This window comes from Euprymna scolopes, chromosome 44, assembly GCF_053919585.1.
Source record: "Euprymna scolopes isolate OS-2025 chromosome 44, ASM5391958v1, whole genome shotgun sequence".
Taxonomy (NCBI): Eukaryota; Metazoa; Mollusca; class Cephalopoda; order Sepiida; family Sepiolidae; genus Euprymna; species Euprymna scolopes.
The window spans coordinates 33,223,662-33,240,372 of NC_136525.1; the positions used below are offsets into that span (position 1 = coordinate 33,223,662).

The 16,711-nt window shown below is 38.5% G+C and overlaps 1 protein-coding gene across 2 annotated transcripts in view; it reads right to left on the bottom strand.

Annotated features, from left to right (window-relative positions):
* The window catches only part of LOC145268775 (N-acetylglucosamine-1-phosphotransferase subunit gamma-like), a 40,644-nt gene extending 29,442 nt beyond the window's left edge, over positions 1-11,202 (bottom strand). For both annotated transcript variants that reach the window (XM_080124381.1, XM_080124382.1), the window contains exon 1: positions 11,052-11,202. In XM_080124381.1, coding sequence (XP_079980507.1) covers positions 11,052-11,127 — 76 coding nt within the window. In that variant the 5' untranslated portion in view covers positions 11,128-11,202. The remainder of the gene's footprint in view (positions 1-11,051) is intronic.
* Positions 11,203-16,711: the final 5,509 nt, after the last annotated feature.

Below are 16,711 nucleotides of genomic sequence, written 5' to 3' on the forward strand. Positions count from 1 at the left end.
GTCTGCATCCTGTACCAAAAGGTCTTTCTTCCTCTTTTTTTTCTCTCTCTCTCTCTCTCTTCCTCTTCTCAGTATGTTTCTTAACCCCTTTCTTTCCTTTATTCTTCGTTGCCTAGCAACCCACACAGATCGATGGGTTTCTGGTCAAATGACCTGGTCATCTCGCTAGCTTGCTTGTCAAAAGGTTTTCCTCACCTCTCTCTCCTGCTCCCACTGTCTTTTTCTCTCTCTTTGAAACTATGTTCATTTGCCTTTGGCAAAATAATAAAATAACAAAAAACGATACATTTCTCGTTGGCCCGAAATTAAATTTTTCAATTTTCAATCAATTACGTAATCCATTTATGGGTTACGTCACAGTATGAAGAAGTAAGGGGTAGGAGGAGAAGATTAAAAAGAGGTAGTAAGAGGAGTAGAAGAAAGCAAGCCAGTGCAGATTATAAAAATGTAAGCTCAACAATTAAAAAAAGTAAAAAAAATACTTTTTAATTAAATTTTTAAAAAATGCTACACAATCTCATCAACAATGTTATACTTTTGTAAAACACTTTTTTTCATATTTTTTGTTTCAAATTATTTATGGCTTATTCTACAGATGAGAAGTTAACACTCACCACTTTTGGTAATTCACTTATGAATTATATTATAAGGATATATTAATAATAAAACAGATGTTATTCTTGAAATATCAAAGACATTTACCATCTCGGTTATATTAAGTTGTAAATCCATATTTACTAATTTATATATGTGAATGATTTTGAAAAATAGATATATAAAATTTTATGAAATCATCAAGACCATCATTCATTTGTCTGTTGCCATATTACTTCAATACCTTAGTGTTCTACATTGTTACAACCTTCTTACACACTTCCATATATATTAATAATTTTCTTAAAAAAGGGAGATAAACTGTCAATTTAGGATTAACGTTATGTGGAAACAAAGAAAAAGGCATCACCCGTAGAAGCACAAAACAGGTGAGGATGATTCCAGCTTGAAAATGAAAAGATGGGCAAATGCAAGGAATTCTGGGAGTGTCGATGGAGAAATGGTGGTAGAGGCATCGGTTAGAAAAATACAAAAAAAGTACCTTTATTTTAACATATTTTAATCCATTTTTCAATACAACACCTCTTCCCCCACAAAAAAGATTGTATATACACACAGAACTTGTCTCAGAAAACTTAAGAAAATGGTCAAGATAAAAAAAAAATGGTTACATATTTGTAGGAATGACATGTTTTTTTTATATGTATGTGCAATATTCTGTGGTATACCGAGGTGTAGTTTGGTCAGCATATTAATTACACAGTTACTCGTACATACTCACTAAGTTCTGCCCGGCTATCTTCCTGGGCAAACACAAATCAGTTCGTTGAGACTTCAATGTAGACAGATTAGCATTCTTTCACTCCGTTATTTACATTAACATGGTGATACGAGGCAGGAATAACTCAAGATAAATTACCTTTATGCCCGCCGACAAAGTAACCCAGCTCACATATCTATGTTCCTGCATTCCTTTTCCAGTTAAATGTATTATTCTATCAAAATAATAGAAAATCCACTGTTTAATAAGTACTGTTGATATTGGAATTAAAAGTTTTAAAAGACCAAACAAGTACAAGATTTATTTTTCATCCATTTATTAAAAATTAAATTCCAAATTTTCACCCATATTGTATTTTCCTTAAAACTGGTGATCTTTTTATTATTCATGAACAAAATGAGTGAGGTCATAAGCAATGATGAAATCATGACAGAACCTCCCCTCATCATCGGTCTTGTTTGAGTGGGTCAACCATTCCACGTTGTGAACATTGAAGTCTCCATATACGTGAATGTTGGCTAAAGGATAAGCAGATAGGACTTTGTCAATTTTCTCAGATATGCTTTAAAGATAGTAACTCCGACGTTGTGGGGACGATAGGGAGTAAATATAAATGCAGTACTGTAAGCTAGTGCAACCCAGAAGCACATATAGGGTAAGTTAGGATCTTCTCTGGAGATGTTCCTACCATATGGAAAGCCATCTTTAATATAAGCACATATTCTATGCCCATGGCGATCTTAGGGGTCAGATTTAGAAGTTAAGTTAGAGTATCCTTTAATTACAAACTCATCTAGGGAAATAGTCTGTCCAATGCCAGTTTCGCTTAAAAATAAAAGGTCAGGTTTAGTCTCCTGTAATTGGGTTTCAACCTCTGGGATGTTAGAACGTAGACCCCTGATGTTGGTGAAGGAGACATGGTAGTGGGGGGTCTGCGTTGGAAGTTGGAGATCCAGGTTTAATCGTGTATTTTTTTCTTGAAACTTGTCATGATGGAGTTTTGGAATTTGTGGACTAGGTCGTCAGACTTGCTTAGAGCAGTACAGAGAGGGGAAACTAAGAGAGAAAAAGAAACAAAGAAAATTTTTTTTTTTTTTGTAGAACATGATAAGGTAAAGCCGTAACAATTATCCACTAATGTGGCATCAAGAGGCCCCACCAGAAGCTACTGCATGGTCCAGGATCCATTCACCAAATGGCAATACAGCAGCCCCAGTACTTTGCGCCTACTGATAGGACAGCCTCCTTAGTGGTTAATCCAAGGTTCGGGTCCCTGACTATCAGGCGGATAATGTCAGCCCAGATAAAACGTTTACCTCCAGCACCCTTACTAGTGACATGGCTACAAGGATAGACATAGAAACAGAAAATTTCTGACACCTTTGCCAACTGTTCGTGCAAAATTCTGCCAACCTAGAATAAGCTTTTCTTCTCCCTTTGTTAGAAAAATCACTCATCAAAAAATGAGGACTGAGGGACAAATAAAGAGAAGTGAGAGTAACAGGAGCTGCTTGAATTGTTAAAATGCACAAATGCCAATTATTGTTTTTGCAATAAATTATTTGATATAACTTGCTAAATTACTTCTTTTTGTGTGAGCTATTTTCTCTTTTTCAAGTTTTATACTGATTAGCTTTTGCAAATGGACAATTTGAATTAATGCCAGTATGCCGCCTACTTTACTAATTTAAAGCGTTTTATTTTTTTAACTATTTCATAAGTAATTGATTTTAATATCAATACATTCAGCATGTCATAATCTTAAAAAATGACAATTTTTGAGGTACATTGCTTTTCCAATAAAATTACATGTGTCTGGAAATGTTTACCACCTTTACCAACAGAAATTATATTAGTGCTTCTTAGAATTTGAATTGAATCAAACCGACTTTTTCTGAACTACGGGGTAGAACGATAACGCCCTAAAGAAAACAGCACTGTGGCTTTATTTTTTAATTTTATTGACAAAATCAATTCCGGTAACTTGATTATGTATTAGAGTTGACATCTATTCAATGTAGCCGCCTTCAGCCTCAATCACCGTCTTGATACGAGTTCAGGACTGGGAGCATGCCTTTTCCACAAGCGCTGGCAGGAGCTCTGCAAATACTCTGCGGATGGCAACAATCAGGCTGGCTTTATGGGAGATCATGTTGGTGATGTTCTCGATGTATGATCAAACAAAATAGTCCAGCGGGTTCAGGTCAGGAGGAGGTGGGGGCGCAGTGAGAGAAGGGTACAAAGTCGTAGCACTCCTTCTGGAGCCAAGCCTGGATCTTTTTGAACTTGTCGGTGTCGGCATGATGTAGCCCTCACTTGAAACCACACCAAAGACCATGACCATAGCCAGAAACTTTGTTTTCATCACCCTGGGCACATCTCTGTTATTTGTGGCAATCTAGCGATGCATTTTGAGGGTGCTAGCAATAGTCTTGTTGTCATAACTTGGATTGGTAGAGAGCATGAGTTGTACAGCGGCGCATCTCCAATCTCGTTTGTTGAACATTGTGTTACTGTACAAATCCGAAGAGCGATGAGAACCTTCTAACATGTCTAGAAGTAACACAATGTTCAACAAGTGAGATCAGAGATGCAACCCTATGCGATGAAGGCTATCAACTCCCCGTATTTCCTCCTATAACACACAACACGCGAGGTAACATACAAATATTTGTGCGTGAGGTCGCCAAGCTAATCAAGAACCTTGATTCCAGTAAAGCAACTGGCCCTGACAGCATCCCAATTATAGTGTTAAAAAAGCTTCAACTAGAACTTGCTCCCATATGAAACTGTTTAAGCATTGCCTTAAGGAGAAGTGCTTTCCAACACCCTGGAAAACATCATCAGTATGCCCTGTATTTAAGAACTCAGGTGATAAGTCATCTCCCTCTCAGAACAGACCAATAAGTCTCCTGTGTGTCATGAGTAAGTTGCTGGAATCCATATTAAATAGAGAAGTAGTCAACCACCTCAGCAGAAATAACCACTTCCCTAGATGAGTTCATAATAAAAGGACACTCTAACTTAACATCTAAATCTGACCCCCAAGATCACCATGGACATGGAATATGCACCTACATTAAAGATGGCTTCCCGCATGGTGGAGATATCTCCAGAGAAGACCCTAATTTACCTTATATGTGCTTCTGGGTGGCACTTGCTTACACCACCGCATTCATATTTGTTCTCTATCGCCCCCACAACAGTGGGGTTACTGTCCTGAAGAGTATATCTGAGAAAATTTACCTCATCCTGTCTGCTCATCCTTCGGCTAACATTCACATCTGCGGTGACTTCAATGTCCATAATGTGGAATGGCTGACCCACTCAAATAAGACAGATGATGAAGGGAGGTTCTGTCATGATTTTGCCATTGCCTATGACCTCACTCAGATTGTTCACGAACCCACCCGTGTGCCCGATATGCAAGCCTTCTAGGCCTTTTTCTCACAACTTCCCATGAGCTATGTTCATGTTCCGTTCTATCTCCCCTGGGATCCTCCAACCACACAGTTGTATCAGTTAAGATAAAAATGAAATAGAATAAGTCTTCAGATGTACCTCTCCACCGTACTGTATATCAATACTCTATGGCTGACTGGGATAGCTTCCGTACATTCATATCTGATCTACCTCTGCATTCCATGTTTAAAAAGGATGTGTCCTCTATAGTATCAGACCTGACCGAATGGTTACTGTTAGGCATAGATCAATTCATACCATCTAGAAAATTCCAACAAAAACCTAACAGCCAGCCATGGTTCTCTCCAGAATGTGCTGCTGCTATCGCGCACAGAAATCACTTTTTCCATACTTACCAAAGTAATAGATGTACTGAGACTAAAGCTGCTTTCAGGACTACCACCAACCACTGTAAAAGAGTAATAAAAAATGCAAGAGAGCTATATGCTCAGTCCATCAAATCCAAAGTAGCTGAGCAGCGGTTTGGTTCCCACCAGTTTTGGCAAATAGCAAACAGGATCCTGAACAGATGCATGCGTTCTATTCCAACCATCATCAATGGACCTGAGGTCATCTCATCAGACAAGGCCAAACTATTTGCCAAGAACTTTGCAGCTAACTCTACCCTCTGTGACGAAGGTCATCAAATCCCCATATCCTCCTACAAGAGACAACACACTATCCAACATACAAATATCTGTGGATGAGGTCGCCAAACTAATCAAGAACCTTGATTCCAGTAAAGCAACTGGCCCTGACGGCATTCCAATTATAGTGTTGAAAAAGCTTCGACCAGAACTTGCTTGTTTAAACGTTGCCTTAAGGAGAAGTGCTTTCCAACACCCTGGAAAACATCATCAGTATGCCCTGTATTTAAGAATTCGGGTGATAAGTCCATAGGATTAGTGAATCTCTCGACAAAGGCTTCCTTTCTACGGCAATTGCTCTTGACATATCAAAGGCCTTCGATAAGGTTTGGCATAAGGGCCTACTTCACAAGATTTCCAGCTACAATATAACTGGAAATGTCTTTTCAATAATTAAATCATTTCTCTCTGATAGGTTCATAAGAGTAGTGGTTGATGGGCAGAAATCAGAGGCCCGCAGTATTAATGCTGGAGTCCCTCAGGGGTCCATCCTGGGCCCAACTCTCTTCCTGATCTACATCAATGATCTCCCTAAACACATACTTAAATCATTCGTTGACGTCTATGCTGATGACACGACTATCTACGGCAACACATCAAAGGCCGTAAATGACAAAGACTCTCTGATTCCCTCTCCTCTGATCTTGAGCGCGTGGAAGAGATGGCTGGTTACTTTTAATGCATCTAAAACCAAGCTCCTAACTTTACATCATCAACGCTCTGTTCCTCATCTAGCATAAATTGAAATAGATGGCTCTCGTCTTGGGGAGGCTTCATGTTTTGACAAGCTCCTGATTTGAAATGGAACACGTACATCAAGTCTGTTGCCCGGGCCGCTGGGAAAATGGTGGGATCCTTCTACTGCTCCAAAAGATATCTCCCTGCTGATGCAATTCTCTATCTGTATAAAATCAAAGTACGTCCAAAGATGGAGTACTGCTGCCACATCTGGGCTGGAGCTTCTAAAAACAGCCTATCTTGCCTTCACAAAGTACAAAATAGACTTCGTGGCTTAGTGGGGGATGCTCTCTTCTCTTCCCTGCAACCTCTCTCCCACAGAAAGATGTTGCGAGCCTGTCTTTGTTTTATCGTTATTTCCATGGCAAGTGCTCGTCCGAGCTCCAATCTCTGGTCCCCCCTTGCCAATCCTTCACGATAAACACCCGTCTAGGTAAAACCACTGTCAGTAATTTCCCCCACTCTTTATCTGTGCCTAAATCAAAACGTACATTCCATGAACATAGCTTCTTTCTGAGAAGTGTACGCCTGTGGAATTCTCTTCCGTTTGCCTGTTTCCTACCTGGCTACAACTTGGATGTCTTCAAGTCCAACATAAACAAATTCCTGATTAATCACCCCCTTAAGTAAGACACTTTATCAAATCTCCAATACCAGCTATTAATACGATATTATGCCATTGATTATTGTACACAAAATAACCCTTATCCCCGAGTGGCTTCCGGGCCTTGATAAGAGGTGATCCCCATGTAAAAAAAAACCCCCAAAAAAACCTTCTCAGTGACATGCAATATGGTTTCCATTCTGCAAGATCTACCACAGATGTGCTAACGGTTATATCTCATAGGATTAGTGAATCTCTTGACAAAGGCTTCCTTTCTAGGGCAATTGCTCTTGACATATCAAAGGCCTTCGATAAGGTATGGCATAAAGGCCTACTTCACAAGATTTCCAGCTACGGTATAACTGGAAATGTTTTCTCAATAATTAAATCATTTCTCTCTGATAAGGCTCATAAGGGTAGCGGTTGATGGACAAAATCAGAGGCCCGCAGTATTAATGCTCGAGTCCCTCAGGGGTCCATCTCTTCCTGATCTACATCAATGATCTCCCAAAACACATACTTAAATCATTCGTTGACATCTATGCTGATGACACGACCATCTACGGCAACACATCAAAGACAGTAAATGATAAAGTTCTCTCTGATTCTCTCTCCTCTGATCTCGAGCGCGTGGTACAGTGGGGAAAGACATGGCTGGTTACCTTTAATGCATCTAAAACCAAGCTCCTATCATCATCAACGCTCTGATCAAGCTCCTATCCATCATCAACGCTCTGATCCCCATCTGGCATCAATTGAAATGGATAGCTCTCGTCTAGGAGAAGCCCCGTGTTTTGACAAGCTTCTGGTCTGAAATGGAACATGTACATCAAGTCTGTTGCCAAGGTTGCTGGAAAGATGATGGGATCTTTCTACTGCTCCAGAAGATATCTCACTACTGATGCAATTCTCCATCTATATAAAAGCCAAGTACGTCCAAGGATGGAGTACTGCTGCCATATCTGGGCAGGAGCTGCTAAAAACAGCTTATCTTGCCTTGACAGAGTACAAAATAGACATTGTGGCTTAGTGGGGAATGCCCTTTTCTCTTCCCTGCAACCTCTCTCCCCCAGAAGAGATGTTGCGAGCCTGTCTTTGTTTTATCGTTATTTTCATGGCAGGTGCTCGTCTGAGCTCCAATCTCTGGTCCCCCCTTGCCAATCTTTCCCGATAAACACCCGTCTAGCTGAAACCACTGTCAAAAATTTTCCCCACTCTTTATCTGTGCCTAGATCAAAACGTAGATTCCATGAACAAAGCTTCTTTCTTAGAACTGCACGCCTGTGGAACTCTGTTCCGTCTGCCTGTTTCCCACCTGACTACAACCTGGATGTCTTCAAGTCCAACGTAAACAAATTTCTGATGAACCGTTCCCTTAAGTAGACACTTTATTAAACCTCAACACTAACGTACTGTACATGCAATAACCCTTATCCCTGAGTGGCTTCCGGGCCTTGATAAATGGTGACCACCTTGTAAAAAAAAAAAAAAGAAGTCTTTATGATGTTAGTATCTGCCATGTAACAAAGATGGCATATTCCAAAAATCACATAATTTGATCAAGTATTTTTTTATTTAAGAATATCAAATATTATGACTTGATTGATGCAAGAGAAACCAGTCGCCACATTTGATTGAATTCAAAATTGATCACCTGTTACCTCTTACTTAACAACCTTTCCAGAAACGAGAAATCATCAATGGCTGATGAAAGTACTTAATCACTAAAAATCGTAAAAATTGATTTTCTTAAATAAAAAAAAAACACTTGATCAATTTTTGTGATTTTCGGAGTATCACATCTTCATGCCATGACAAGCAAGTACACCATAAAGGTTTTTCTTTATTTTTGTTTTCCTAAATAACAGCAAGTTTAAATAAGCACCCAAAATACTGGTAGAACAAACATTTGTGTGTGATCAGTGACATTTATTAGATGTGTTTCTATCAGTATTTTGTTTAATTTTTTATTTTGGAGCGATTATCGAGGCCTGACCATGGCAATAACGAGACCACCATTTTGTTTTTCGTTCTAACTCGACAGGCTTTACATTACCTTTATTTTTAAGTAAAAAAACACTTTGAAATAAGTTTAAACACATAAAACTTATCCAGGTAGGTAGAAGAGTAAATTATCTTGCCTTTTGTAGCATTCATTTGTTGTATACTTATTTTTCAAATCGTTTTTTGTTTTGTTGGTTATTTCTTGAAAGTCTACAACAATAAAAATTTTAAGCCTTTAAAGTTCCTTTAATATCTGATCCTTAATCAATTAGTGAATAAAAATGACTACTTTCTTAAGATCCAATATTTACGTAAATTTAAACGCTTATATTAACTTCTACTAAATATTATTTTTTAACGTAAATAGTCCACACACGAATTGGTAAAGCAAACAAAATAAATGGTGCTTGTTCAGATTTTCCCCTATATTAAAAACAAAAATCAAGAAAAATCTATATGGTGTACGTACTTGTGACGGAAAGAAAATATCATATTCCAAAAATCATGTAAATTGATCAAGTAGTTTTATTTTTACAATGAAAATCATTTTTAAGCGAATTTGTTTTTTCACTGTTCCTATGTTAAGAATGGCTTTCTAAAAATTCGTTTAAATTATTACGAGTTATTTTCCTTGATCTCAATATGTCGTCACGAGATCGTCGCAGTTCGTTCGACCAAAACATTTGATTTTCATATTTAAAATCAAAAATACTTGATCAATTTACATGATTTTTAGTGGAGGATATTTTCTTTCCATCACGATTACGTACATACATCATACAGATTTTTCGGTAAATTTTTACGACGTGAGTGCTCCACTCCAATGCTCCAATGCTCCAGCGTATTATAAACATCCCAACCTTTCCATGTTAAGAATGGCTTTCGGAATACCACCCCCAACCTCGAAAGCTGTTCTTAACATGGGGGGGGGGGGTTATTCCGAAAGCCGTTCTTAACATGGGATGGTTAGGTGTTTACTGTTTATACTACGCTGGGACAGGTCGTAAAAAAATACCGATTTTTCTTTATTTATATATATACTAGCAGGGCTACCCGGCGTTGCTCGGGACCGTATAAACAATGAAAAAACAAAAGCAGATATTGAACATATGTTTTATTCTTAGGGGAGAGGAATCTTTCATCTCAAGTTTTGGCGTTACAAACAAACATTTGTCTTTTATATACATAGATAATGACAGGTTTTTTGGGGCCCCCCTCGAAGATAACTGATCAGTTGACCAACTTCTAGTGGTCTGTTTGACGTGAAATTTCGATATTTGTCATCCGGGTGATGGGGCTTCGATATGATACCAAATTTGTCAAGTTTGGTTCCGTCTTTCAAAAGTTTTAGCGTTACAAACAAACATACATACATACACACAGACGTTTGGCTTTTATATATATAGATGTGTGTGAGAGAGAGAGAGAGAGGGGAAATTTTAAGCACCCAAAAATTGTTTTGACTAATTTCTCAGCCGTATATGATTTAAAAGAATTTATATCGGTTAATAATAATGATTACTCTCGAAATTTTTGAAATGAGGATTTTTATTTTGAATTATTTGGACTATTCTCATCTTGAGTGTTTTTGGCCGATGTAACCTCCGACCATCTTTAGGTGTATCTTGTCGAACACGGAAATCTTTCTGTTAACTCTAGAATCTGCACAGAATTTCGAATTATTATTTAATTAATTAATTTAATTATTTATTTATTTAATTTATGAAGGTAAGTTACTCTCGATTCGTCAGCCATGTTCGGGTGGAAGTCTTAAGTAATTCGCAATTGTGTTATCGCCGAATTCGACAGAATTATTCCTGGTTTCGGTTGATGCAATCTCCGACCTTCAGATGTATCTTGTCGAACTCGGAAATCTATGTTGACCGCAAGAACCCGCGTTGTGATGGATAAAATATTTGGTAAATTAAGTTGTAAGTTACATTCTTCTCGAAGTTGAAGGGTCAATCCTCAGTGCGAATTATTTAGGATTTCTACCTAGTCATGGCTGACGGAACGAGAGCATGATACCACTATGAATTAAATAAAGGTTCCTCTTCGAAGTTCCCAAGTCCGACAAGATACACGTGAAGAAGGTCGGGAGTAACATCGGCCGAAATGTTGTATGAATAACACGCCATTCCAAGAAAAAAAAAAAAAAAAAAAAAACTTTCGAAAAGTTGTAAATCTATTGTTATTGTTTTTATCATAAAATCTTCGCCATTATTGCTTTTAGTGTAAATAATGAAATAAAAATACATACCAGGAAGAGTTTGTGAGGAGGCAATAAAATTTAAAAATATAAAAATCACCCAAAAAATCGATTCATAAATTTCCATGTTTTTCACGTTTACTTCGAATGCACCGGTTACCGGTGTAAACCAAAATTATTTCCTCGTACAAATAAGGCCGTTCATTTCAAACCAAATGTAAAAAGTCAAGTCTGATACGAATATTTAATCTATGGACTACGAAATCTCAGATGTTGTCATCTTGCTTGCTTTTTTGCTTGCGTGTTACCGTGCACACTTTTTGTCTGCATGTGAATACTTTAGATGGTGACAAGAAAGGCGATTAATGTAAAATCAAGGTCTCATGTATGATATGAAAAGAAACTGGAATCTTAGAGAGATATCAATCATACCAAGAAACTGGAATCTTAGAGAGATATCAATCATATTAAAAAAAAAAAATTGCTGGCGAATATTCGAGCATTTTTGCTATTTGACGTGTTTACAAACAACCGACGCTATGTGCGTGTGCCAATGTCAAGCTCGAATCACCGGTGTTAGTTGAAATGTGCGCTTGTCACCGCCAGGCGGCGGCGTCTGCCACAGGGTATCTATTCTTTACTTGATCCAAAAATCTTCCTTTTCGAGAGAGTGGACGTGTGCATCATTGCCTGCTGTGGACAAGGATTCTTGAGCCTTCCTTCTGGAAGTATAACCCATCAAGAAAAAAACCTGGGTCTCGACAAGGCGAACATTTCTTTATAACTTTTATATATGCAGCCACAATCCGCACATATTTTGAGGGAAAGAAATTTGGAGTAATTTCAAAGCCTTTAAACTGACTGTTAAAAAAAAGACAAATGACTGTACAGTCAATCTTCAAACATGTGAGTATGTTCCATAGAATTTATTGTGTACATGTTTTTTTCCATAGAATTTATTGTGTACATGTTTTTTTCCATAGAATTTATTGTGTACATGTTTTTTTCCATAGAATTTATTGTGTACATGTTTTTGGAAGTACTTGTTCTTAATGTTCAGATTAATGGTAGTCATTTGTTGTAGCAACGTTTACAATTTATAAACCAGTTTTTTTTTTGGGGGGGGGTCGTATTTTTTGTTACTTGGCGTTTTTTTTTTTATTATTTTGGCTTGTCTGCAAAGGGAATAATTTGCAACCTATTTTGTAAATAAAATATTTTCTTCATTTTAAACAAAACCTATTTCGACTTTATTTGTTTAATTTACCCTATTTTTTTTTTTTTTGCAGGCTATTCGTTTTTATGTCGAATTTATTTGAACACGGATAAATTTCCGAGAATGATGACTAGTAGCAAAATCTCACTCCTTAACTGTAGAGGTCCACAGATGCTGAATACTTCCTACCCTAACAGCTTTTTTTTTTCTCTCAAACTGCCTGCCTTTGGAATTTTCTCCTTGCTCCCTGTTTCCCAGACTTTACCAAGATGTAGAAATTTAAATATAATGTGATTGAGTAACCTGCTACACAACTTAGGATACTCTTTTTAAGTTTGGCCTTTAATCACAGGATGTCTTAATGGCATTCTACCTTCTTTGTGGGTGTGTAGTATAAATTAAGACAACGAAAGGAAGTCTCACTTTAACATTTAAAAAAACAACTTTATTTGTCATCTTCATTAGTAGCATGTATAAGAGTAGCTTGTGTATAAGGATAGATTGAACATTATACCGGCTTGTTGAAGGAGAGAATAGTTCAGGGTACACATCTGAATATTTTTCCGCTTTCCGATATCGAAACGGACAATCTTTTTTTCACTTTTTTAATTTCATCAGTAAATATTACCTTCCACTATAACAGAACACCGACCACTCTAATTTGGTTTTCTAGGGGTATTCAAGGTCGCTGACAACGAATCTGATAATCGAACCCGTCGCAAATTTACCATCTGCATGGTATTAACTCCTGAACCCAGGGACTATTTGCACCATTTTACCACCTTCGTTAACGCTATGTGCGATCAATTTCTTACCGAAATGTGCGCACTTGCGTAATGACTTGACGTTTAACAAAGTGCATGAATACATGGAACCCAGTCTGTCATTAGAACAGTTCGACACCTATTTGGCTGACTTTGCACATCTTTTGGCTACTGAAGCGGCTAGGTACAAAGGTGGCATAACAGAGGGTGAAGTCATCGAAGTCTTAAAGCGGGTCAGCTTTAATAAGTCACTGGGGATCGATGGTCTGCCCTACAAAGTATATTTGAGGTTGTCGCACATCTTTGTTCCCTTGCTGACAGTTTTATTTAACTCATGGTTTAGGAATGGCTCAATCCTCAAGTACTTTACCATGGGCGTCGTGAAGCTGTTACGCAAAAGCAAAGATAGTGAGGATTGGTTAGATAATTATCAGCCCTTCACGATGCTTAATGCTGAGTTAAAGATTTTGGTCAAGATTTTTGCAAATCGCCTGCAGCTTGTCCGAGCTAGTCTCATTAGCCCCGAGCAAACTTGTGCCATGAAAGGCAGGACAATCCAGGATAACTTGCGCACGATACACTTGATAGAAAAAGTTGACACTAAGGCCACACTAATCAATTTAAAGCCTTCAATAGGGTGGACCATCGGTACTTGAGGGCTGTTTTGTTGATGGCCAGTTTTGGCCCGTAATTTCGCTTGTGGGTTCACGTGGGTTTATGCTAACCCTGCAGTGATGGGAGAAGTGAATGGGAACAGATAAAGGCCCTTCAGCTTATCCCATTCCATTTGTCAAGGTTCTCCCTTATCACCTATGGTCCATGTGCTTGCATTGAAACCTTTTCTTTGCAGCCTAAGGGTGAATCCGGTCCTTTGCGGAATAACTCTGCCAGGTAGCTTCTCCCTGGTAAAGTACTCCACCTATGCCGACGATGAAACAGTGCTTGTAACAAGCAATGTTGAGATTAGTGTTGTCAGCATAGAAATTAGATTGTATGAACGGTAACAGGAGCTAAAATTAACTGTGACAAGTCCTCGAGCTTGCGCATCGGTGCCTGGAGGAATGTCCCCCTTAAGGAACTGTTTAGCTGGAATGACAAGCCTTGCAAGATACTCAGCGTCTGGTTCGGTCCTAACCTAGAGAAAAATTGGTTGGGGGTTCTGAAAGTGGTCCGGTCTGCAGCTAGTCTGTGGATCAGCAGAAACCTTTCGTTAAAGAAGAAAGGGGAGATGTGCAACGCGCACATCATCCAATCTTTATTTACCGTCTTTCTGTTCTTTCTATCCTGCCAGATACAATGCTATATTTGCAATGGGCTCTTTTCAGATTCCTATGGCTTGGAAAGGCCTCTATGGTCTGCCGTGATATCTTATCTTCATCCTTCTGAAGGCAGTCTGGGTATGCAAAATGTGGAGTTGTGTCTGCACACACTTCGGCTTTACTACCTGGATCGAATGTGTACACAAAGTGAAGAAAACGGTGGCCTATGGAAAGAGAACACTAAGGAAGCCTTCCCAGCTTTGAGGAGTGTGTACTTGTCTGAGGGGGAGACACACAGGTTGCCCCAAGGTGAGTGCTCCTTCTATCACGACTGTCATCGCGCATTGAAGTTCCTTTTAAGAGTGGAGGAAAGCCTCTCTACACTCTGCTGTTGTCACGAAAGGCATTATATTGGGTTTTAGTGAGGGGATCCATTAGGGATGATATTCGTGAGGGGCTCCCTTTGACAAAGGGTCAGCTTTGCTCAGTCTGGCCTTGGGCGCCAAGGTCAGGGTGTCTCACTAACGATGAGGCTTCTCTAGCCTGACTGGTGATTCAAGATACTCTCTGGGTCGGTAAGAGACTTCACTCAGCTGGCTTGGTTACTTTGCCAATATGTAAGCGATGTGGCGGTTAGGTTGAGACTTTATGTCATGCCTTCGTTTATTGTTGCATTATTGTGCCACTGATTGAGTTTTTTGCAGGTCTCATGGTCCACATCCTAAATGTATCATCTCTTACTCTGGTTCCTATCAATGTCTGTAGCAATTGGGCACCGACAACTGATGGGCTTAAAAAAGAATTGTGTTTGACCTTGCTAGTTGTGATGAGTGGTGTGATTTGGAACGCATGTATGAAGTGTTTCTACGGATTTGAGGACTTCACTCCTCTCGACCTTATACGAATCTTCTGTTGCTGCTTGAAGGATCGTATTAAGCCAGAGAGGGTTAGACACTTTTTGTCAGACTTTGCCGAAAGGTGGGTATCTGTTGTGTGTGTTTGCCGAATGATTGGAGCAAAGTTTGATTGGTACTTGGACGTGCCTTAGGAAAACGATTTTGAAAAACAAAAACAGTCAATCTTGACCCGTTTATTAGTCAAGAGCAGGTCACGTTTTAGATTAGATTAAAGACCAGTTTTGTAAGCATTTATGTTCATAATCTAGCTAGTGTGTGATAGTGATCATCAGCCCCCATCTTTAGTTTGTTCCCTAATTTTTTTTTTCTTTACTCCCATTCTGTTCCCCAATTAGGTCACAGATCGTTTGATTTGTCAGAGATGCGAGTTCCTCTTTCTAACTTTCTAAATTTTTCTAAGAGGTGTTTTAGACCCACATCATCCTTTCGACTGGCAAATCGGCTCATCTGCCACAATTTAGTAAAGAGGGGCTCTTTTGTTACTAACATTGTAAATATCACTTTATTTTTGGACACAAAATTTTTATTCCTGTAACACTCCTTTTTCTTATATGGGTTTTAAGTAGGTTCTCATTGTATGATGTTCTTATTGATGAAGAAGGATGTATAGTATGAATGCGGTATTGTGGTGAAAGTAGAGTGAATGAAGGAACTAGCTAGATTAGCTTAGTTAGCATTAATTGTGAAGATATTCCTACCCCCCCCCCCCCCATTTTTGCGGCCTTGTGCCAAATTTTTCTTAAAATATTGCTTTGTATTTTTTCGAAAATAAATATTCTGTTTCTGGATCAGTCCAGCATTATATGACAGGAAGACTTACGTCTGTATTAACTTTACCAGACTGACGAGGTGTTTATATGACAGGAAGACTTACGTCTGTATTAACTTTACCAGACTGACGAGGTGTTTATATGACAGGAAGACTTACGTCTGTATTAACTTTACCAGACTGACGAGGTGTTTATATGACAGGAAGACTTACGTCTGTATTAACTTTACCAGACTGACGAGGTGTTTATTTCTTGCCTACGCCATAGGTCACAACAACCATTGTTGCAAACTTTTGTTAAAATACTTTTCAGTGGAAAGTGTCTGCCTGTCTGTCTCTCTGTGTGTCTGTCTGTGTACATTTCCCTACGCAATAACTGAAGGGTCGAGCTCCAAAACGATACTGATTTTGTGAAAATTTGTCGCCTCTGTCAAAAGTTTTAGGAAGACATGCAAACATACATACATTTATATATTGGAAGCTCAAATTTTCGACCCAAACCGATTAAAAAGCTTGCCCTATCTCTGAATACCCTCTATGTAAAATTTCAAATATTTAGACCAGAAATTGTCTGAGTAATTTGGTAGAGACTGCAGAGGTCAAATTTTTTCAACTTTGACCCTTATTTCATTTATTGTTTTAGGCTCAAATCAAGTTATTAAGTTCGATCCATGTGCAAGGAAACTATATCTAAAATTTCAAGTGTTTAGACTCAAAATTGGCAGAAGAGTTTGGTAGAGTTCTCAAACGTCAAATCGTTGAACTTTGACTCCTTAACAGCCAAAT